This window comes from Puma concolor, chromosome A3 (genome assembly GCF_028749965.1).
Source record: "Puma concolor isolate L17-30 chromosome A3, mPumCon1.1.hap2, whole genome shotgun sequence".
NCBI lineage: Eukaryota > Metazoa > Chordata > Mammalia > Carnivora > Felidae > Puma > Puma concolor.
Genome location: NC_141669.1, coordinates 8,797,913 through 8,821,404, shown reverse-complemented (window position 1 = coordinate 8,821,404; position 23,492 = coordinate 8,797,913). Strand labels below are relative to the sequence as shown.

Sequence of the window (23,492 nt, the reverse complement as noted above, 5' to 3'; positions counted from 1 at the left end):
CACAAACCGCGAGATCGTGACCCGAGCCAGAAATCAAGACTACGACACTTCACCGACTGAGCCAGCCAGGCTCCCCGTCCGGCCAAGTTTCAGAAAGGTTGAGTCGTTTGTCCCAAGGCCCCACAGCTGACACGCTCTTTTCCCCCTAAACCTTCACTCAGCTGGACAGCTCCTACTCACCCTGTGCCTCCTTTGTCACGCCCAGCCACCTCCTGCGACCTGTCACGTCCTCATCACCTTGCTCACACCTCAGTGCTCGCACTTGTCACACTGGCTGACCGGTCTGTCCCCCACCAGACCAGCCGGTTTTATTCTTCCTGTTCCTCAGAGCCTGGCACACTGTGGCCTCTCGGTGACCATTGATGGAACGGATGACCATCACAACCGCAGGTGTGGTCAGCCAGCAGACAGACTGTATTTATAGCTCACAGACTGTAAACTGACAATTTCTCAGTGTATCTGAGGGACTACCTGTGGACTCGGCATTTTACAGGGGACAGAGTTTGAGGAGAAGGTAAGAGGTAGCCTCAGGACAGGGTGTGAAGGTTGGGCTTCCATCTCCTCCCTATTCTGTGGTCTCTCTTTTGAACACCCTCCAGGGACTCCTGACCCCCTTGCGTCTATGAAGGTGCTTGGGCCTGTGGTGTGGTCCAACCCAAACAGACATCCTCCAAGGCTTGGAAGCCATGTTGGCCACTAAGTCAAATCTCATGAATTCACACCAAGCAGAGCTTGGGAGCATATAACATATTCTATTCTTTTCATTGATCTGTAATGACCATCTCAGCAAGAAAGTACTCCCTAAAAAGGTCTTTATACGGATGCCTTTTTTTTAATAAATTTTTTTAATGTTTTTATTTTTACTTTTGAGACAGAGAGAGACAGAGCATGAGCAGGGGAAGGGCAGAGAGAGAGGGAGGCACAGAATCCGAGGCAGGCTCCAGGCTCTGAGCCCGTCAGCACAGAGCCTGGAGCCTGTTTCAGATTCTGTGTCTCCCTCTCTCTCTGACACTCCCCTGTTCATGCTCTGTCTCTCTCTGTCTCAAAAATAAAGAAACGGTAAACAAAAATAATAATTAAAAAAATAAATAAAAAGAAATACGGACCACACCATATGCTGCAGATGAATAATGGTTCCAAAGTTCTAGAAGACCACCTGTTCACGACAGTGATTTAAAGGAGGCTCGGGGCGCCTGGGTGGCGCAGTCGGTTGAGCGTCCAACTTCAGCCAGGTCACGATCTCGTGGTCCGTGAGTTCGAGCCCCGCGTCAGGCTCTGGCCTGATGGCTCAGAGCCTGGAGCCTGTTTCCGATTCTGTGTCTCCCTCTCTCTCTGCCCCTCCCCCGTTCATGCTCTGTCTCTCTCTGTCCCAAAAATAAATAAATGTTGAAAAAAAATTAAAAAAAAAATAAAAATAAAGGAGGCTCAAAGTGCAGGGGAGAGTATGATCTTGGGCTGTGGGCCCGAGAAATGGCCTCAGGCACGTAGCTGACGCGCCAAAGGCAGCTCATATACAGCATTTATACCCTTTTAAGTTTCATGACAAAACTCTGTTCACAAGATGTGCAAAGCCTTGACCGTATCCAGAACCACACAGGTTTCCGGTGAGAAGGAGCCTAATAAACAAAGTTCATTGCATTTAAAAAGAGCCTTGACCGTATCCAGAACCACACAGGTTTCCGGTGAGAAGGAGCCTAATAAAGTTCATTGCATTTAAAAAGTTCATCGCATTTCAGAACCACAAGAGAAAGGAATTCTGCCCGTGTTTCCAAGTGTGAATGTGGGGCATCGGGCACGTTCAGAGTCGCGTTTTGAAAACGAATCTCAGCCCCAAAGCAGGTGGGTTTCTCTCCAGAAACAACTACCAAGAGCACGAGGAAGCTGCTGCCTCTGGAGATACCCCACCCACGTGTTCTTGGATTTCTCGGAAGAGGAGGGTGATCTGGGAGCCTGTCGCCGTGGTTCGGATTCTGGGAGGGACTTTTCAATAAAGAACTCAGAGGTAGCCCCTGACCCTGAGTACATCCAGTCCCTTCCAAGAAAGCATCCGGTCTCCTGAGACATGTTGGAAAGCAGGCAGCAAACAAGAGGCCGTGACATCAGCGGAATCAGGATAAGGCGGGACACAGCACGTCCCCGACACGCCAGAGCTGAGCTGACCGGGACACAGCCAGCCACACCCCTAGAGAGTCAGGGCCACAGGGAGGGGTACGAGAGGGACAGGTTGCCTGTTGCTTGGAAGGAGAGGACACTGTGGTCAGTGACACTGTGGTCAGTGCTGAACACAGCGCCACCCCCTGGCCACCACTGGCCTGCCTTCGGCCGGCCGGGACAGAGCAAAGCCAGGAGCTTCCAGGCTGGGGAAGCAGGGAAGCTGGGCCTGCCCTCTCCCTCCACTGAGGGCTGCCTCCGGACCCGAAGTGGGGCTTGCTCCTGGCCTTGGGTGACAGGAGGGTCACCCAAGGGGCTTGGTACCCAGCTTTGCCGGTGCCCACAGCCAGCCAGGCCGACCTAATTAGGTGTGAGTCAGGTTTTCAGCCAAGACAGCCAAGCAAACCCTTCCCTCCTCACCCCACCCCTGAACAGTGGCCTTTCCCTGTGCCCAGGCCAGCCCCCAGCAGGCCAGGAAGGAAACCGCAGGTCCCCAAGGCTCAGCAAACACAGCCTCCCAGTACTGGGAAGGCAGAGAGAATTCCTAACTCGTGACACACAGACCCAGGCAGGCGGTGGGCTTGCCAGCCAAAGCTGGGAGAAGCGGGAGCCGAAGCCTGGACTAGCCTGGAGGGGTCAGGGGGTGCTGCTTCCCGTCCCCGTCATCAGCCACAGGCCTCCAGGAGCTGCCGTCGCTCCGGCCTGGCGGCCAGACACAGCTCAGGACTGCCGCAAACACAAGAGCGGGGCGAGCCTTCTGGAAGATGCAGGAGGCTGGCCTCTGGTCTCAGGGCTGCCCCTCTGAATGATAGCTCTGCTTATCAAGAGGGACCAGCCGGGGGCTCCACAGAGACAGGCATCATCCTTCCGGGGACTCAGCCTCTGCGGCTGTTCCCATGAGTCACAGCTCCATTCTCGGAGGGGCGAACGCCTTCTCCGGGCCAGAGGCTAGAGATGCTGACCTGGGGAACCGGCTGGGGAGGGAGGACAGCGTGGCGGGAGCACAGGGAGGGTGGCACACGGGAGCACAGCTGAGCTCAGCTGTGAAGGTGAATCGGGAGTCTGGAGGCCAATCAGGGAACAGGGAACGGCACAGGGAGACTGGGCACCAGGGTGTCAAAGCTCAGGGCAGCAGCTCCGACAGGCCTGTGACCGGCCGCGGGGCCAAGAAGCAGCCCCCTGGGGGCCGCTCTGGGCTAACGGTGCTGTGCATAGAGCCGCAAGTCAGGCTTCGGTCCTCTTTCTCCCTCCTTTGACCTGAAAGCCTCTGGCTTTCCTTTTTTTTTTTTTTTTTTTTTTTTAAGATATATATTTCTATTTTGTTTTTATTTATGTACTTATTTTTAAAATTTTTAATGTTTACTTGTTTTTGAGAGAGAGAGAGACAGAGCGTAAGCAGGGGAGGGGCAGAGACACAAGGAGACAACAGAATCCGATGCAGGCTCCAGGCTCTGAGCTGTCAGCACAGAGCCCGACACGGGGCTTGAACTCACAAACTGTAGATCATGACCTGAGACAAAGTCGGACGCTCAACCGACCGAGCCACCGAGGCGCCCCGAGCCTCTGGCTTTCCTGAAGTCGTTGTACCATGACTTAGGGATTCAGCCTGCCTTCCCAGTACAAGGCACAGAGCAAAGCACTCTGTTTGCTGCGTGCAGCTGGCCTCTCAATACATCACCGATTTTCCCATCTCTGCGGGGTCAATCCAATCAACAACAAAAGGCTCTTGCTTCGTTTTGCTTGTTTGTGGCATTTCCAAGACCTCCCTGTGATCCGATGCCCCTGCCGGCTCCTGCCCATCTGTATGCCTTTCCAGCCATCTCCTCTAAAGAGTCGTCTGGTCGTTTGGGTTTCTGTTCCTCTTGACCTACAGTGAGTCCTTGGTGATCTAGCCAACCTCATGGCTTTAAATAACCCCCACAGGATCATGACTCCCAAACGTATATTCTTGTACGTTTGATTTCTCTCCAGACTCATATACCCCACACCCTACTTGGCATCTCCATTTATTTTTTTTTAATTTTTTTTTTAACATCTTATTTATTTTTGAGACACAGAGAGAGAGAGCATCAACAGGGGAGGGTCAGAGAAAGAGGGAGACACAGAATCCGAAACAGGCTCCAGGCTCTGAGCTGTCAGCACAGAGCCCGACGCGGGGCTCGAACCCACAGACCGCGAGATCATGACCTGAGCCGAAGTCGGACGCTCAACCGACTGAGCCACCCAGGCGCCCCTGGCATCTCCATTTATGACCTCTGGCAGACGCCTCAAACTTAGTAAGTCCGAACCTCAGCTGACCCCCAGGCTGTTCTACCTGCAGCCTTCCCTGACCTTGGCTGATGGTAACTACATCCTTTCAGGCGCTCGGGCTGAAACCCTTGGAGCAACCTTTCTCCTTCTCTCACACCGACACCTAATTCCTCAGGAAATTCTGATGGCTCTGTCTCTAAGACATGTCCGAAACCTGGCCACTTACCACCACCTCCCGGCCCTCACCGAAGTCTGACCCTCTTCCCTCTCTTCTGGTTTTATTGCAATGGCCTCCCCCCTGGACTTTCTGCTTCTCGTCTTATAAACTACGCCCCACAAGAGGTCAGAAAACATCACTGCATGGCCCAAACCCTGCAAGGGCTCGACGGATGAGCCCAGATCGTCACAATGGCCTGCGAAGCCCCATCTGTCCTTTAAAACCAAATGACCAGCTCCTCGACCCCTTTAAATCTTTGCCCATATATTACCTTCTTAACAAGACCATTCCCGACCACAGTCAGCCTTCACACTTCAGAATCCCAGAGCATTTGTCCCATGTTTTGCCATCGCACTTTTAACCTCTAACACATTATGTCACTTGTATGTATATGATGCTTACTGTTTATGGACGGTCCAGAAGGTGAACTCCACGAGAACACCGCTTTATTTTTTATGTTTGTCTTGGTCAGACGTGTCCACTGATGCGTCCCAAGTTTCTGGCCGGTGGTTGCCATGTAACAGACTCTCAGTAAATATTGAGTGACTGAGTTGAATGAACTGTGGCCTCACGGTTGCCTTGCACCTTGGTTTTAAGATCCTTATTTTATGGGCAGGAACACGAAACCCTAAAACCACATGGTGTCACAGATGACGAGCTGTCACGGAAATTCGCAGATGCTGAGGAAATGACTGGAGAGTGGTACGTAGAACATTACGACGATAATAATCTTTTTTTTATTGGTTAAGGAAATAGGGATGTGGGCCTTCATCATACTAATCTCCATAGCTTTTGTTTACATAAAAGATTTTGTATTTGAAAAAAAATTGCATTTTCGAAAAGTTAGCCATTCCCATTATGTGCTCATCCTGTTAGGTCTTGGGCTGGGAAACGAATGGAGAAAACGAAGAGCCAGGGCTCCGTCCTGATGCGTACAGCACAAGAACACCGTAACCTCCAGGACAAGGCGCACCAACGACGGGGCCTGCGTGGAGGCCAGTCCAGGATTCATGGCGGACAAGTGATACAGACGCTCAGCAGTACAGAAGTTCAGAGGCACAGAGAGGGTTGTGGTCAGAGGAATGAGAGGACCTTCGCCAAGACAGGGAGCTGAGCTGAGCTCGGCAGAGCCGAGGGGACAATGACTTCACGGATGGTGGCAGACGTCACGGGTGCCCTCTCTGAATCACATGCAGGCTCATGTGAGGATAACAGAGCATCTGACTTTGACATGTCACTTAACCCTAATTTCTTCACCCACTCACCCAGTAGCGTGTCCTAGACAACCTGCAAAGTCTTTTCTGTTTCAAGGATTCTATAACCCTCGGTGCCAAAATGGCAAATTCACTCAATGTTAGGCATCGGGCATGCAGAAATTTTAAAAATGCATGGCCCTTGCCCCAAAGAATTCACAGTCTAATACGGGAGTCGGGCACAAGTTCCTCCAAAAACCTTGAGAAGCAGACACAGCAAAGATGAGGAGACTGAGGCTCAGAGAAGTGCCAAAGATCAAACACAACCCCTGCCTCGGCGAGCTCCCATTCCAGGGTTGGAGCCAGTGCGAACAACAAGCACTGTTCTCACAATCTCTCACACTCTGAATTGCCTCTGCGTCAGCTGGGGGCTCCTTGTTAAGAATGCAGAGTCATGGGCACCTGGGTGGCTCAGTCCAACTCTTGACCTTGGCTCACGTCATGATTTCACGGTTCGTGAGATCGAGCCCCGCTTCGGGCTCGGCACTCACGGGGCAGAGCCTGCTTGAGTCTCTCTCTCCCCGTCTGCCCCTCCCCTGCTTGTGTGCGTGCTCTCCAAATAAATAAACTTACAAAAAAAAAAAAAATGCAGAATTTGCAGATGCTGATTTGATAGTCTTGGGTGGGTCTGGAAATTTGAGTTTCTGATCAGCTCCCCGGTGATGCTGATGCGGATGCTGGTCTGGAGATCACACTTTGAAAAGCACGGGGCTGTAGATTCAAACCAGCCCAGCCTGCTGACCAGATCATTCAGCAGAGAGCCTGGATCACATTTAGATTATTCTAGAATCTCTAGATCAGTGCCTCCCAAACCTGAATACACATCAGAGTCAGATGGGCAATGCGTTAAACACACCCAAAGCTCAATGCCAGCAACTTTATTCCATAGGGATGGGATATGGAATTTTGTAGTCTTAAAAAAAAAAACAAAACTGCTCAGGGATTCTGGCGCACAGCCCTTCCAGAAGATGACTGCCCCCGCCTGATCTTCCTGAGACCCCCGGACAGGCTCTCTGCATTCTCTGTTTCTCTGGCTCTCTAGCTCCACCTACTGTGTCCATCTGGACTGTCACAACCACCTGAACGTCTCCTTTATCCAATGGAACACAAGTCCTGAGAAAGCCTCTGGGGGTTGATCTGAAGTGTATTAACGAAGACTGGCCCCCGACCCAAAATAAGACTTCTCGCCCACCTCAGGCAGACTCAGTGCCTTAAATTTCGCAGGCTGCAATATAATCCCAAGATCTCAAGAGTGGAGCCAGAATCCTATTTATCTATGTATCATGGGGCTTAACAAAGGATACAGAGTATAGACCAAATCAGAGGCGGCGGAATTGAAACAAAGACTTTGAGTTAAGCATTGCCCTTTCCCCTCGTTTTATCAAAGGAAGATATCTGGAGGAGAGGGCAATTTAATGTTTATTTCTGAGAGAGAAAGAGCATGTTCGGGGGGGGGGGGAGGGGGGCGCGAGGGGAAGGGCAGAGAGAGAAGGGGAGAGAGAGAAAGAATCCCAAGCAGGCTCTGCATCGTCAGTGCAGAGCTCGACACAGGACTTGATCGAGACCTGAGCTGAAATTGAGAGTCGGGTGCTTAACCAAGGGAGCCACCCAGGCAGCCCTGGAGGAGGGCAGTTTAAATGGCTGTCCTGTGGTTTTCCTCCGGGACACAAAGTGGGCCACACCTGAACGCTGTGTGCCTCCGGGGAAGGAGAGGTGGGAATGTGGGAGGAGGGAAGCATCTGCTGTGCTCCAAGCACTCTCCGCTGAACACTTTATAAACATTAGGACCCAGGATCTAAGCCTGCTTACTGATCAGAATCCACTGGGGAGCTCATTAACACTGCTTGCTCCCACGCCCCACCGGACGTCGATGAGTCAGAATCTCTAGAGGCAGAAATCAGGAAGGCTTCAAAGCTCCCAGGGAGTAGGAAATTTGGGAAGTGCTGCATTGCCCTCCCAGCAGCCCACTTCACAGATGAGGCCATCCCCCCCCTCTGCCGACCACACACACACACACAAGGACATGTAAAGGTTTCAACAACGCATTTGTTAAAATCTTTCGTGATGTTCTAAAGGAATAGGTTGGATATCTTGGTAATATTATAATGAGAACAGTTACTAACACTAACATTCCTAAGGAATGTGAAAATCTGCTTGGATGGAGGCCTCGAGTGGCAGGCCACTGGCTCTATTCTTCCTCTTTCCTTCTTAAGCATTTTATCAGTGTTGGGTTGACATCAGTCAGAAAGCATGTCTGTGACTGACAGTCAAAGACAGTGCAGTGAATTTGTGCTCTGGATGCCCCCCTCTGATCCAAAGCCAAGTATATAAAAGAATAAAAGCAAAATGACATAGAGAGGCTCAAAAAAGGGGTTTCATGAGTCACAGACGGATTACGAATGTAAAGCAGGTGTACAAGACTCTGGTCCTGAAGCAGAGGGTGTGGCCAGGACCTGCAAAGGGTCACGTGAGATGGGGCACAGGAGCCAGGCTCCACGCTGAGGCCTGTCCCGGGAAGGGGTTCCCGCTGTTGGCAAAAGAGACCTGAAAATTTCTGCAGCCCTACTGCTTAGGGCCAGGGCTGTAGAGGACAGGGGGAGGGTGATGCCCAACTTTTCAAACAGGACCTAACCGAGAGGCTGTCTGGCTCAGCATCTGTGTAAAATTTCCCCCGTGTCACCACAAGAAGGGAGCTCTAAGGGGCTCTGATGAGGCCTGGCTCTGGATTGTGCCACCGGGGCCCGGGAGAAAGCTAATCGAGGGTGAGTTCAGGGTGCCAGACTGAGGATGTGTCTCTCAAACCACCCAGCCCTGATGCTGGAGAACAAACTGGGGAGGCAGGCGGGTTTGAGGGAACAAACCAACAGCAAATGTGAAAACGGAGTCATTGAAAATGAGCCTGAAGGCAAAACTTCTTATACTTAGGAAGAAATACAAGGCTAGGAAAGACAGCCAAAAATACAAAAACAAACCAAAAACCATTAGGAATATGGATTCACACCAAAGTCATTTCACTGAACAGCCTGACAATGACCTTAAATAAGTAAGAGGCTTGGGGTGTCTGGGTGGCTCAGCCGGTTAAGCGTCCGACTTCGGCTCAGATAACGATCTCGAGGTTCATGGGTTCAAGCCACGCGTCAGGCCCTGTGCTGACAGCTCAGAGCCTGGAGCCTGCTTCGGATTCTGTGTCTCCCTCTCTCTGTTCCTCTCCTGCTCTCACTCTTTCTCTCTCTCAAAAAGAAATAAAAAATTTTTTAAAAGAAACAATCGTTCTTTAAAAATAAATAAACTATCCATAAACTGAGAATAACTCATATGCTTGCAAAATGCTATTATATCAGGCAGCTGCTTGTGTTCAGCATGTAAGACTCACTGTTCCTTCTCTTTCCATCTGGTGACCTCTCACCCATTGGGCATTTCCAATTGGAGAAAAATCAGACACCTGATCCCATCTTGTTTCACCATTAATTGTGAGGTGTCTATCAAACGGCTATTAATAAACTCAATTTCTGCTTAGGTCAAATCAGGGGAAGACACCAACTAGCCAAGGCCCCTTTGCCTTTACTCTGAATGACTGAAGTTCAAATCGCCTTGTCCTTAAAGAGAATTCACTCGGGGCGCCTGGGTGGCGCAGTCGGTTAAGCGTCCGACTTCAGCCAGGTCACGATCTCGCGGTCCGTGAGTTCGAGCCCCGCGTCAGGCTCTGGGCTGATGGCTCAGAGCCTGGAGCCTGTTTCCGATTCTGTGTCTTCCTCTCTCTCTGCCCCTCCCCTGTTCATGCTCTGTCTCTCTCTGTCCCAAGAATAAATAAATGTTGAAAAAAAAATTGTTAAAAAAAAAATAAAAAAAAAAAGAGAATTCACTCAAGAATGTCAACAGAACTCTCATACTGTTGGTAGAAAATGTTTTACGTATGAACCCATTTTTCATTTGCCACCCTCCCCCCCACTCGCATGAGGCAGAGGGGACAAGATCCTTGCCAGAGTGCCCTGTCCCCCGTCCCCGATGTGGCAGCGCCCTCTAGGGGGTCTTTCTGGGCCACCAAATGACAGCCATTCAATGCTCTTTACAAAGGGCTGCACGTTCACAGGAGAAACGGGGAAGCAGCAGGGCTGGAAGGAAATAGGGTCCCTCTCAGCCACCGCCATACAGCAAGACTCGGTCCACCACTCTGAAGCCTGGACACCGTTACTCCGTGTTGCTCCAGAAAGAATTCCGGTTGGGGCGCCTGGGAGGCTCAGTCCGTTAAGCATCTAACTTCAGCTCAGGTCGTGATCTCACAGTTCGTGAGTTCGAGCCTCGCGTCGGGTTCTGTGCTGTCAGCTCAGAGCCTGCTTCAGATCCTCTGGCCCCCTCTCTCTGCCCTTCCCCTGCTTGCACTCTCTCAAAAATAAATAAAACGTTAAAAAAAAAATTAAAACCAATAAAAAGAATTGTGACCTGTGATCCCAGAGTGGTCAAGTGAGCCAGCTGACGGGAAGTTGCCCCCCCCCCCAAGGGTATTCGAACCGGGGCACAAAGCCCGGTTTTGGCCGGTGTGGTGTGGCCGAGGAGGGAGAGAGAGGGTGGGGCTGAGCGGGGAGGCGGCTGGTGTGGGGGAAGGACAGGGGCCTTGGGACGGAAGGAAGCCTCACACGGGGGGACCCCTCTGGATGAACAGATGTCACGAAGGTGCCCTTCCTCTCGACGGCCCCAGCCTGGCCTCAGTCCCCAGCCCAGCAGGTTTGCTGAGCAGAGTGTAGGCTGGATTTCAGCCTCCACCTGCCCCTCAGCTGGGGCTCCGTACAGACCCCAGGCTGAAGAATTCTATGCAGCCCCCCCCCCCGTGGCACCCTCAATGCCCGAAAGTACCTGATAAATGCAACCTCCCCCATGAGTGACCGTCAGCTAGGTGACCTGAGGGTGGGCGCCCCACGCTTGGGGTTGCACATGCAGAGTCTCGTGTAATCTGCAGACAGCCCCGTGGGGGAGGGGGAGGGGGAGCGGGAGGGGGAGGCGGGCAAGCTGTCATTGCTCCAAAGTCATGGCAGGTCTGCCCCGAGCCACACCGTGAGCCCAGAAGCCAGACCTCCGGACCGTTCACGTTCAAGTTCTCCGTGTTCCGCTCCTACTCAACGCAATTCTCCTCTGTCTCCTTCCTAGTAACAATAAACTCTTCAGAGGTTCACGGGTAAGCCCTTCCTCTCCCACCTTGCTGGCCCTGCTGTAGGAGACATCACATCCCCCTGCCCCTCCTGGGCCCTGGCCACAGCCCCCGACTGGGAGCATCAGCAGCCACGTCCCACAAACGCGCAGTAACACGCTGCCTTCTTGTCAATCCTGCCTGAATAAAGAAGACCTTAGGTCATTTTTATTCTGAACTTTTGGTTACAGACTGCTCGTCTGTTCTTCTTCTTTATCAAACCCAAAAAGGATCCCAAGCAGCTTAGAAAGAAAAGAAATCAAATGGCAGTACTGTTTAAAACCAGATCAAAAGCGGTGAGGCGGAGCAGGATTTAGAATGACTGGAGAGAGCGGAGAGAATTATTCCTGAAATCTAGACTGGGGGTAATCCTGTGGTTGGGCACCCAGCAAAACTCGGCCCCCCTGGCCGCCAGGGCGAGAGGGGAAAGGCACGTAACGGGGCCTTCTGGAACAGGACCCTTATCGGTTCGGCCCCATAGATAGACCTTCCAGCCACACACCCTGCGTGGAATGTGTTTATGGGGCCTCGGACAGAAGAGACGGCAACAGAAGGACAGCATCTGACCCCAGTGGGGCCTCGGCCACAGGCATCTTCCAGTTCACTTGAACGGGATGGTCTGATCTTTCTGGGGGGGCATATGCTCTGCTCCCGGCGCCTGGGCCCTAACCACCCACGCCAGTCCTGTGCCTTTAAGTGAGACCAGCTCACTCACAAAACACACCACATCACCCCTGTCCAGCGGCCAATATCCACCAGCCTCGGGCATCCGGGACTAACTCAGCCGGGCCAGACGTTCTGGCACCAACCTTTCATACCAGCCTTCCCCTATCCCAGGGTCCATCTGTCCTAACGTTCTGGTCTTTGTCTCCCATCCCGCCCGCGGACCTAACTGCAGAGCCGTCTCTAGAATGCTCCTGAGCTCTGCTTCCTCTCTCTCCAAGTGCATCCCACCTGCAGTGCGCAGCGTGTCCCCAGAGGGCAGCCCCGTGGCTGCGGACGATCACAGGGTAAGTGCTAAAACGGGATAAGGAGGGGCGTCTCGGCACGGAAGTGAAGCCCAGACCAGGCCAAAGCTCAACGCCGAAGGATAAGGACTTGGGTCTCACCTTGTCAGGCCGTCCATTCGCCTTCCCTCGACAAACCCCAAGCACTTGCCGTGTGCCCGGGACCAGTCTTGGAATAACTACAGCGACGGCTGGCGGGTGCCACGCTCCGAATGGGGGGCGATGGTTGAGACTGGAGGCGTCACTCTCAGCCGCGGTTTCAAGGCACAACGGCACGAGGACAAGGCCTTGAAGGGTCAGGAGGCCACTGGCGGTGGTGACGCCCCCCCACCCCCGCCAGGTTCTCTATTAGCTGAGTGTAAACTGCGCAAGAAGAAACGGGGTTGCCTAAGCAGAGGCACAGGGAGAACGCCGTGGGGATGAAAGAGAAGGAAACAGAAGGAAACTTCTAGAAAGACAGAGAAGGCCAAGTGTCTTCCGAATACAAGGGCAAAGCGAAGTTCACAGTGGTATCTGAACGTCGGTACGTTTCCCGCATGGGAAGGCCAGGACACTGGGATTTTAGTCTCAGAAAACAGGCCAACGGCCCTCTGCGGGGCTCAGTCTCCCCATCTGCAAACCAAGGGGCTGCAGCAGGTCTGGGGTTCCTACACTCTGTATTTCAGAGACCAAGGTTACATTTCTAGCCTGGACCCTCCCGGCTTCCACTCCACATGCCTCTCACCCTCCCCTGCACCCACTGGGATCATGGCAACAGCCCCTGCCCTGGTCCCACTGCTCCCGTCCCGTCAGCCGAGGGCCCGGAGACTCGTCCCCACAGTCGGCACAGTGCAGGGCAGTGCATACCCCAAGTCCCCCACGACTTCCGTCGCTGGCCCTTACGATGCTCAGCACCCCACCCCCGCCTTGCCCTCCGACATCAGCCCCTCCTCCCCTCCTGTTCTCTCGCTCCGGCCTCCTCGCAGTTGCTTAAACCAGCCTAGAAGCTTCAGCCAGGGCCTGGACGCCTACTGCGCGCCCCCTCACTTCCTCACCGGCCTCCAGGCTTTGCTCAAATGTCACCTTCTCTGGGAGCCCCACCCTGCCCTCCCCACTAAAGCCACATCGTTCTCCCATCTCGTCACCCTCCCCCTGCTTGTCTCCCCCCCCTCCCCGTAACCCCCTCTCCATCTGATATCTGTTTTACCTTTTTTCATTTGCTCATTGCTTTCTCCTCCACCTGGAGTGTAAGCTCCAGGGGGGCAGGGATGTTTGGGGGTTCACCCACTGCTCTATGTCCAGCACCTAGAAGGCCACCGGCCACATAGCAGAAACCTAAGGAGTATTTGTTACCAGAATGCACAAAGGAATAAAAACACAATCATCTTTTACTACTTTTGTTGGGGGGGGGGGGGAGCATGGGGGTAACTGACAAAGGAGCCGGCAACTTCTTAGCTTCAGAAGGCAGGAAAGGGCCTCTGCTATTATAATCGTTTCATAAAGGAAAGATACTTTAACGTCCCCAAGATGGGAGCTGCGTTCTCTCACGATACATAATAACCGTTCCCAGAAAAAAGTCACAACGGCGCAACATTGTCCCGCTCCCTTTTCTCCCCGTGCATCTCCCCAGCCTCCCGGCTCTGCGTCCCAGGGGCTCTTACTCGAACAAAAAGACAAGATGGTCCGTGCCCCGACTGGCCCTTGCTCCAGCAGACGCGCCTGCTCACGTCACAAGCATTCTTGGCTCCTGAGAAAGGGGGGGGGGGGGGGGGGAGTGCGTTCCAGCTCAAGAAGCCGGCTGGGATCCAGGGCCACCGCTCAGGTCAGCGAGAGCCAGCGTGACACCAGCCTGTGGCTCGCAAACTGTACAGTCCCCACCGGGCTTGTCGGCGCGTGCATACCTCCTCCACGCGGCCACCGAGTGCAAAATCCGGAGACGGCGCAAACCTCACCCCACTTACCCGCTGGGTGGCGGCTCAGGGCTGAGCAAGGAGGCTGAGGGCAGCCCCGTCAGGTGGAAAGGGCGGCGGGGGACGGGGGCAGGCCGTGGGCACACCTGGAGGGCGGCCCTGCCCGTCTTCCTTCCCCTGCAGAGCCGGACAGGTGCACCTGTGGTTCTCCAAATCGAAACCAGCCCAGACCTCTTGTTTTCCCTCCCTCTGTCTTCCCGGCCCCCAATCCCACCCCACCACCCCCCCACACACACACACACCCAGGCTCAGCTCCAGGCCCACCTGCCACAACCACAAGGTTGTTGTGGCTCCCGGCTCCCGGCACTGGAGGTGACAAGTCGAGTCCTCTGTGTCCCAACCTCCCTGTTTGAAGCATGCGTATCTGGCCCCTTCTGTCCCATCATTTCACATTTAAAAACGTCAGAACACAGGGGTGCCTAAGTGGCTCAGTCAAGCGTCCAAACACTTGATTTCGGCTCAGATCGTGATCTCGTGGTTCCTGAGTTCGAGCCCCGCGTCAGGCTCTGTGCTGACAGCACAGAGCCTGCTTGGGACTTTCTCTGCCCCTCCCCCACTTGTGCTCTCTGTTTCTGTCTCTGTCTCTCTCTCAAAATAAATAAATATTTAAAAAAATATATCAGAACACAAAATTAGACCTGATTCCCATTACACAACGTACATTATATCGCGTGGTTCTCAGCTGCCTGCCTGTCCTTTACATTTGAGACTGTCTCTTCTCTGGCCCCCACGGGGCCCAGAGCGTGCACGGCAAACCCCTGGGGCATAAACTACGTTAGTAGGAGCTCCCCCGTTTGCAAAGTGCTGCGACTCACATAACTCATTTGAGCCTCACGGTACCAGGCAGGGAAACTGAGTCTCTCAGTGAAGTGACCTTGCCCAAGGTCACGCACCTAGTCATTTGGAATGCTAGGTCTGCGTCCCCGGGTTTCTAAACTCTGAGACTATGGCTCTTGGGCACCTCGGTATATTGCTTCTCAAAAGTGCATCTACGGGGGGCGGAGGGGGGGGGAACCAAACAAACAAACAAACAAAAAAACAACTCTTGCTGGCAGAGTGAGGTCCTCATAATATACATACTCTTAATTTAAGTGCATTTAGTTACATATACTGTTGGCAAAATAAAAGAGGGAAACAAGAAAAATAATAATAATTTCAAGCGTGCATGACGATTGTTCTTGCTTTTTTCACTCCAGAGGGTATTCCCAGAAAGGTCTCAACTAGAAAGCCCAGAGCTGCTGTTCCCCCGACTGTGTCTCTTCCCGGGTGGGTGTCCGGGAGTAAATCTCTCGCTCTCCTCATGTGAGCATAACGCTCAGGGAGAGAGATCGCGCTGTGCCAAAGCCCCACTGCAAGGCTTAACGGAAGAAACGGAAATCTGCTCCAAGGCTCCAGAAGACAGGCCAGTGTTGGATTTGGTAAGTGCTGACACCGATTACACACATACCAAGTGCTTCACGGCTTTTAACCCACTTGGTCTCCCAAAAGCCATTTTGCGGATGAGAAACGAGGCTAAGAAAGGTCGATCACCAGCCAGCAAGCTCGAGAGTTAGGCTTTGAACCCTAAGAGGGAGTCCGCATCATCTGCTCCTGTAACCGTAACCGCTAACGTGCAGTCAAGATCCTAATCTCTGCACGAAACACGTGGCCACCACACGGAGCCCCCACCCAGCTCCAGCCCTGACCAGAGGGGTGGTGCAGGCGACCGAGACCCCTAAGGGACAGTGAGAAAAAACCTTTGGGAGCAAGCTGTGGGTTAGGAGACGGCTCCAAAGCCAGGCACAGGCGCGGCCTTACTGGTATGTGCTGGGTAAGGTGATCGTTCTATTAGAGGGGACCGTGCCTGTCTCTGCAAGACGCAGAGTGTATTATGACAGCAGGGTGCTGCAAGGGGTGAAATCACAAGAAAAGGCAACGGTGATGAATCCAGATCGGGCCCAGGGATTGCTGACTTTGTTGGCGCACCACTGAGTTACACGTTCATCCTAACTTCTTGTCACTAGTGAAAGTCACGGGGGCCGTGGTCGTCTTACGGGAAGGTGGGTGGTTTTGCTGCTTGTAATGGCAGAGTACCGCCTCCAGGGGGCACTCTGAACTCCCCTACGCTCCACCTGAGGGAGGGATGGGGTGGGTCCAGGACCCCCACAGGAGGAGCCGGCCAGCTCCGGAGAAGCCTTGAATACCAAGCTAAAACACCCGGATGGAGACCACACTCCGAATTCTCCTCCACATTAGGAGACACAAGGGTCCGGATTTGTGAGTCGCCTCCTCACATTGCTTACTAAGACCAATGAGCCAAGTCCAGATGATGCAATGTGCCTTCACCGTGATGTCTGTGGCCCAAGCTGTAACTACAGGCTCTCTTGTCTTCAGGTTTAGTGTCATTACGCATAACAGCTCCATTCACCAAACACCCGTATTATGTTGTTAGGTATCATAGGCCCCATTATACAGACGAGAAAACTAAGGCTCCAGGAAATCAGAACTGGTAAGTGGCAAAACTGGGGCTTGAGCCCTAGCCCTGTGGCTCCCGCACACGCCCCCTATGCTGGTTTCACGCTGGGTCCCACATATTTGGCCACGGCTTGCTTCCTTTCACAGGCTGGGCGCCCGACCAATGTGAACAGCAAGGCCATGAACTGCCCGCTAAGGAGTAATCAAGTCCCAAATGGCCGGAGGAACAAACTCTGCAGACTTAGCTTGAGGAGAACGCCCTGTCCTGTCAAAACCCAGCCTGCTTTCACGCTGAACCCTGGGTCTAGAAGGCTCCGCCCCGCTGAGTGTTTATTGAAATCCTACCCTCCTCCCAGGCTTGGCTCGGGTGCCAGCTTCTGAGACGCCTTCCCTGGCCCTGCCGGCCGGAATTCCTCCTGCTCTGTGCTCCCGTGAACCTGGCGGCTGTCAGGGAGCAGGCCCACCCGCTCACATTCTGCCTTGACCTCCTGTGGGCAGGGACCAGGTCTCACCCTTCCCTCGGCACCCCGCAGGGCTTGGCATAGACTCAGGGCCTGGAGGTCGAGTCCACGGTCTGTGGCAATGCTGACGGCCCAATGCGGATGGGGCCAAGTTAACACGTGCCTCCAAGGGCTCACAGCGCTGCCAGCTGCCCTCTCCCAGCCCCAGGAATGAAAGCGCCCCACAGCGGCTGAGCCGCTTGCTCCCTTACAGAAGCCGCCAGCCTGGCCCGGACTCCAGCAGCAGCTCTGGCCTGGCCCGTCTTACGGCCTCCTGCTCACCCCTTCCTGCGTGCAGTCAGTCCACCTGAGTGTCTGCCCCAATTCCCTGCTTTGCGCTCCAGCCCTGCTGTGCTGAAGCCTGACTCTGGACCTGGCCTTCCTCTGCCCTCGTGGGCTGGTCCGGGCCTCAGCCTCGCCAGCAGCAGCAGGAGGCCAGCCTTCCCACTGGAGCCGGCCAGGTTCCCGGTATCCCCTTGCTACAACCACCCTCAGCCCAACAGGCCAGGTTCCTCCAGACGCGGGCACAAACCTGCACCAAGCCCAAACGTCTGGGCCCCTTGAGACCTGGGGGAGGACGCCCTGGCCCTGCCGGAGGCAGGGCAGAGGCTCCAGGATCCAGTAACCACACGCCCCACCCCCCACGGGCCTTTCACTCTCTTGCGGGGAGGCCTCCCCACCTCCTCCCTCCCCGCCCCCCGCCCCCCAGGGCAGAAAGTCGCACAGCGGGTGCCACACTGCTTGGGCCTTTGGAATCAATCACTCAGGGCAGGGAGGGGGCTCGGAAAGTTATGGAATGAAAGGGGACAAGAGGTGGCTTCGGAATCCTTTCGGTGACTTAATTAGAATGAGCCTTCAGGCTCCTTGAGCGGTGGCTGACCAGCATCTCGCAATCTTATATACGCCCCGCTGTATATTCTGGATCTTCTATCATGAACGTGCTTTTGTAATCAGGAGAAAATAACTAGGGGCATCTTTGTGGCTCGGATGGTTGAACGTCCACCTATTGTTCTCTCTCTCCTTCTCTCTCTGCCCCTCCCCCCCTTCTCTCTCAAAATAAAAAAGGAAAAATAACTAACAACCAAAACATACAAGCAGAGAACGGATATTGTCAGAGCGTCCTCAGATCACAGTGTCTACAGGGTGCCCAGGATACAAGAACAGGGGTTGTGCTGGCCCCAGGACACCAGCTTCCTGTCCCCTCCTCCCGCCAGCCCCTGAGCTACTGTGGACAGGTCCCAACTTCACGGCCTCAGTTTCCTTGACTGTCAAATGGAAATAACAGTGTGTGCACGGGCTGTACAAAAGAGATGCCCACAATTAGAAATCCCATGACCTGGGGCGCCTGGGTGGCTCAGTCGGTTGAGCGTCCCACGTCAGCTCGGGTCATGATCTCACGGTTCGTGGGTTCGAGCCCCACGTCGGGCTCTGGGCTGACAGCTCAGAGTCTGGAGCCTGCTTCGGATTCTGGGTCTCCCTCTCTCTCTGCCCCTCCCCTGCTCAAGCTCTGTCTCTCTCTCAAAAATAAATAAACGTCAAAAAAAATAAGAAAAAGAAAAAAGACCTGCGACCCAGGGTGGTAGAGGCTGTGGGTCCCTAGAGTGGATATGGGAGAGCATCATGGGAAGCACAGAAGAGGGAGGTGCACTTCTCAGTCAGAACAGGGCTGCTCTGTGTGAGAGAGACAGTCCAGGAACGGAAACAAGACGCAGCCATCGGAATCCCCAACCACCCACAAAACCAGTCTACTCCATCTGACTGTGGGTGCCTGAGGTCTTCACGACACTCCTTGGGGGAGGCCCCATTCCTGTCCCCAGCCTGCCTGTTGAGAGAGGGTCACGGGGCAGCCTCGGATAACTCCTCCGCAAGCACCTGTCCACGGTTGGATGGAAAATGTCCACCCAGGGGGCCAGCCACAAAAGGGGGCAGGGGTGGGGGCAGAACCCAGGCCCCCTTTCTTGGTCCAGCGCCCCCACCGCGTTCCAGCCTGAGCTCCCAGCAGGGCCTGCTGCCCCGGAAGGGAAGGGGACGGCTTGAGGATGCAGGTGACTGGAGTGACAGGTGACAGGTGCTTCGGGGAGCCAGCAGCCTCGTGCGTGCCACACCTCTCACTCTATTTCCTAGGAAGCGACAGCCCCGGGCTCTCTCTGCTTCCAAGGCCTACAGAAACTTCCAGACCAGCCCCAGCCTTCTGCAGCTGAGGACAAGAAGCAGAGCATCCCGGGTGTCCCAGATGCCATTCGGGGTGGCTGGTTAACGCCTTACCCTCCCTGCAGCCAAACCCCCGGCCTCTGGAAGAGACAGCAAATCATGAATTCTAACCCAGGCCACACGCTCAGTGCCCACTTCTACTTGGGGTTATCTGAGACCCCTCTTCTCCTGCTTTGCGGCTTTCACGGAAAATAACTACTTTGAACCAAAGCCCTAGCATCTAGGTGGAGCCCCCAAAGGGCAGGAAGGTACCGCCCCTGGCTTTGGAGGCCAGTGGAGGCCCACAGCACATCCATCACAGCCCCGGGGACACAGCGGTTCAATGACTGCCCTGGGCCGGCCACGTCAACACCCGCCCGCACACAAACGTGAAAGACAACACAAGTTCCCAGCAACCCTGCCGGCCGAGCAGGAAGCCCTCAAAACGCCCTGCGTCCAGGTCTCCAGGATCACAGCAATCACTGCTCATTTTCCACCCACGGCAAAGAAAAAAGCCTTTAACTCTTGGGTAAGTTCTAAAAGCTCTTCTATAAACTCAGTCTCCGTGTCGCGGGAGCCCCTGGGGAGCAGCTGGCCCCATCACTCGCTTGCAGAAATGTCCCCAACCTAAGTGAGCCCCTCGGGGCACAGACCATCCCGTGCCCCGCCAGCACTCCCAGTCGGGGGCACGGCGCACAAATAGCCGTGCCCTGGCCCGTACCCTTACCCATGACCAAGGCGAATCCGGGGGGCTCTTGTCCTGTGGGGGCTCCCAGGTGGACCCACCACGGTCCCGCTCCTCCATGGCCCGGCCCGCGGGATGCCGGCCACCTCCTCGCCCAGCACCGGAGAGCAGTGTCCCAACGCGGCTGATTTCACCCTCTCGGGAGCTGGGAGGCAGTGGGGGGTGGGGACATGTAGCCCAGAGCAGGCGGCTTCCCTTTACAGCCAGGAGCCCGGCCAAGTCACAAGGCTCAGGAAAAGAGCAGGGTGTTGAATTGCAAATCCTCTCCCACCTGGGGCCTGGCTAACAAACAGCTGGAGATATGGCCTGTTCCCTGAAGGATGCAGAGTCCCAGGGCTCGCCAGTTTGTGTGAGCTCCCGGGGAATAGCCTGGTGGGACCCATGACCCCTGCTGGCGGCCGCCGGCCACGCTGTATCCATTCCCCAGCAGGTGTTGGAGAGACCACCTCACAACCAGCGTGCAGAGAGCGGCGGGGGAGGAGGGGGGGATCTTTCTCCCTATTCCTCCAGGCCTCGGCGCACTTGGGGAAGGCTGGGTTCCGGGGCCCCTCCCCCAGAGGCCACCACTGTCCCCTCTATCACGCGCAGTAGCAGCAGGCATCATGACAGCTGGCTGGTTTCGAACACTCCCCCCCCGCACCAGGAAGCTAAGCACTCCGGCCGCACTCTGGTGTACGTTGTGCACAGCCACCCTATAGGGTCACGGACACAAGACAGGAGCTTCAGGAACGGCCTTGGGTCACAAAGCAGGAAGTGGCAAAAAGCAGGGCCGGGCTGACTGCAAATCCGGTGCTGGAACTGTAGTTCTGATCCTACCAGGAGCCCTGGGTCCCTGGCCACGGGCTGGGCTCACATGAGCCCCCGGGTTTAGACGAAACTGCAGCAGGGAGGGAGGGAGGGCAGGGCTGGGGGCAGAGGGCGCCCTGCAGGAGCGGGTGCCGGGGCTCTGACCTGGTCTGACAGGGACCTCGAGATCCCACCCAGAGAGAAGGGGTGGCCCCCTGGGGGCGCAGCAGGGCCAAGGAAGGGCTTTAGAAGAGCGACAAGTCAGGATCCCCAACTCAACTCTTACCACGGAGGACTCCCCCCCCCGCCCTCCACGCCCTGGTCGTCCTCGTGTCCCCGCAACGGGTGACCGGTGACCGTGACGCTAAGGCCAACCACCCCGTGACCTCTTTCGGCTCCATTTCTGCAACTCCTCCCCGGCCAAGGCTTCTCTGGTTTCGCCCTTCACAGCCTTCTCCTTCCCTCCAGACAGGACCCCGACCGAGAGCCCACCTGGGCCGGTAGGTGAAGAGTAGCCCGGTTTAGAACACAGGACAGGTGTGTCCTAGCTAATGCAAGGGGCGTCACTGCGCCTCTGTTTACGGGCTCCGGGGGCAGTGGCTTCCCCAGGGGAGGGGCAGGGAGGGACTCGGCCCCCCGGCCTCCTGCGTCCAGATCACCACCATTCTGGCCACACACGTGCCCCTGGCCCTGCTCGCCCTGGAGAGGCGTGGAGAGGGCCAGGGAGGGACCACTGCGCAGCCCCAGAGCCTAGTGCCACCCCCCACCTCCCGCCGTCTGAATGCCCTGAATGCCACTAACTATAAGGGGGCGGGAATAACGCATTAAGACACTTCCATGAGCTGGGTCACCACCACCCTTACTATTTTTAATTCATCCTGTCAAGATATTTTAAGAACCTCATGACCAACGAGTGATAAGATTGTGAGTAATTATACCTGGTCGTGTTTAGCACTTAGTCGGAAATCTGATAGAGGTCCAGGACGGCACAGGCAGAAGGTGCCGTGAACACGGCAGACCGATGTCGCTGCATCGATTGGGAGGGCGCAGCCCTGGGGACCCTCCGGGAGGAAGGAGCCAGGCCGGGGTCCTCAGGAGCTCCGAGCCGGGGCCATTTCACGCCCCCGCGGGCAGTGCCCCGTGTTGGCGGCGGGAGGTCCGGCTGGCACGTGTCTCGCCGCGGAGGGCCAGCACCGGTTTGGCTGGTAGTTCTAGAAGCACCGATGTGAGCGCCGCCGACAGAGCTCCCGGAAGCGGAAGCCGGAAGCCCCGCCCCCTGAATCACACCCACCTGGGCTCTGGGTCTGACCCTCCCCTTAGAAGCGATTCTGCTTCAAGGCGATTCACGCAGCCTCCCAGGAGCCTTTGTTTCCTTATCTGGGAAACACAGGGATGCAAACAGAGTCTCTCCCTCATGCGGTCGTTGTGGGGACACCTGGGGCCTTGTGCGGCTCCGCACAAGGCCTGGCATGTGTTAGACTCTCAAACAGAAGTAGCAACTATTACTCCTTACAGTAACTTTGAGGTTGGCATTAATAGGCCCGTTTGACAGATGGAGAAACTGAGCCTGTGTGTATTTTGGGCTTCTGTCAGCTGCAGACTGTCCAACATTTCCTACTCTACAGCTCCTGAGACCCCATCAGGGCCCCCTCAGGGGCCGTGGCCAGGACCAAGCTGAATTTCCCCAGCTGTGAAGAATCCACAGGCTGTCCCCTTTCCCCCAGGCTGCCAGGCACCTGTTAACCCCCCCCCCAAGAACACCGTGGATTCTCCCATTCCCATTTTCCCTTAGCTCATGCTGTCACCTCTTCCCGGAGTGCCTTTCCTCTCCTCTGTTCCTTTTCAAATGTGTCCCCTTTCTAGGCCCACGCCAGACCTCCTTCCTCCATGGAACCTTCCCTGACCCGTCCACCCCATAATGATTCTTCCATCCTTTGGCCTTTGGGGGGGAAGGATGAGGTTGAAACGGACATTTGCGAGCCCCTTCCGTGTGCCTACTGTCTCCTTACACATACCATCCCTCATGATCAAGGTTTGCTTTTTCCCAGAAGAGGAAACCGGCTGGGAGAGGCTCACGTGGCCAGGAAGACGTGGGGAGAGTCCTCCTGATCCAACATGTAGAGGGTGCCAGGGAGGTGCCTCACCTGTGAGTCCGTCCCATCACCCCAACGACTGCGGGGACCCCTCTGGACAGGCCTGACTCACCTGTAGCTCCAAAAGTACTTCACCCAGTGGGAAGGACACAGCACGGGAAAAAAGTCACATGGCGGGGGGAGGGGGGCGTGTTTCATTAAGAAACTTACTTTCTCTAGAGTGGTTTGGGTTCACCTGCCAAATTGATCTGAAAGTACGGAGTGTTCTCAAATACTCTGTTCCCACACAGGCACACCTTCCCCACTGTCGTCGCCCTGGCACCATATTAGTGCATTTGTGACAACGGATGAGCCCACGCCGACCCATCATTATCCCCCAGAGACCACGCTTTCCATCAAGGTGCCCTACGGTGTGGTGCGGTCTGCGGTTTCGACAAATGGAGACAGCTATGGATCTACCTTTTTGGCGTCACTCGGAGCGTGTCACTGCCCTAAAAATCCTCTGTGCCCCACCGATTCATCCCTCCTGCCCTCCCTGTCTCCTCCTGGCCCCATAGCTCCTTTCCTTTCAGTGCTGGCTGACCGTCCACAGTCTGGCTGGGCCACGGGTTCATCCATTCACCTACTGGCCGAAGAAGATCCGCGGCGCTTCCGGGTTTTGGCAATGGTGAATAAAGCCGCTACAAGCTGTGTCTGTGTGCACACAAGGTTTCTG

The 23,492-nt window shown here is 55.1% G+C and overlaps 1 protein-coding gene and 1 long non-coding RNA gene across 6 annotated transcripts in view; one reads left to right on the top strand and one right to left on the bottom strand.

Moving 5' to 3' along the window:
* The window catches only part of LPIN1 (lipin 1), a 129,395-nt gene extending 109,360 nt beyond the window's left edge, over positions 1 to 20,035 (bottom strand). For 2 of the 5 annotated variants that reach the window (XM_086700044.1, XM_086700050.1), the window contains exon 1: positions 19,881 to 20,035. In XM_086700044.1, coding sequence (XP_086556170.1) covers positions 19,881 to 19,958 — 78 coding nt within the window. In that variant the 5' untranslated portion in view covers positions 19,959 to 20,035. The remainder of the gene's footprint in view (positions 1 to 19,880) is intronic. The other 3 variants (XM_086700047.1, XM_086700049.1, XM_086700046.1) reach the window with 2 other exon arrangements.
* A 2,686-nt stretch (positions 20,036 to 22,721) lies between these two features.
* On the top strand, positions 22,722 to 23,492 carry LOC147582235 (uncharacterized). Its single transcript, XR_015248874.1, has 2 exons — positions 22,722 to 22,903; positions 23,068 to 23,492. It is a non-coding gene; the product is annotated as an uncharacterized LOC147582235 (long non-coding RNA).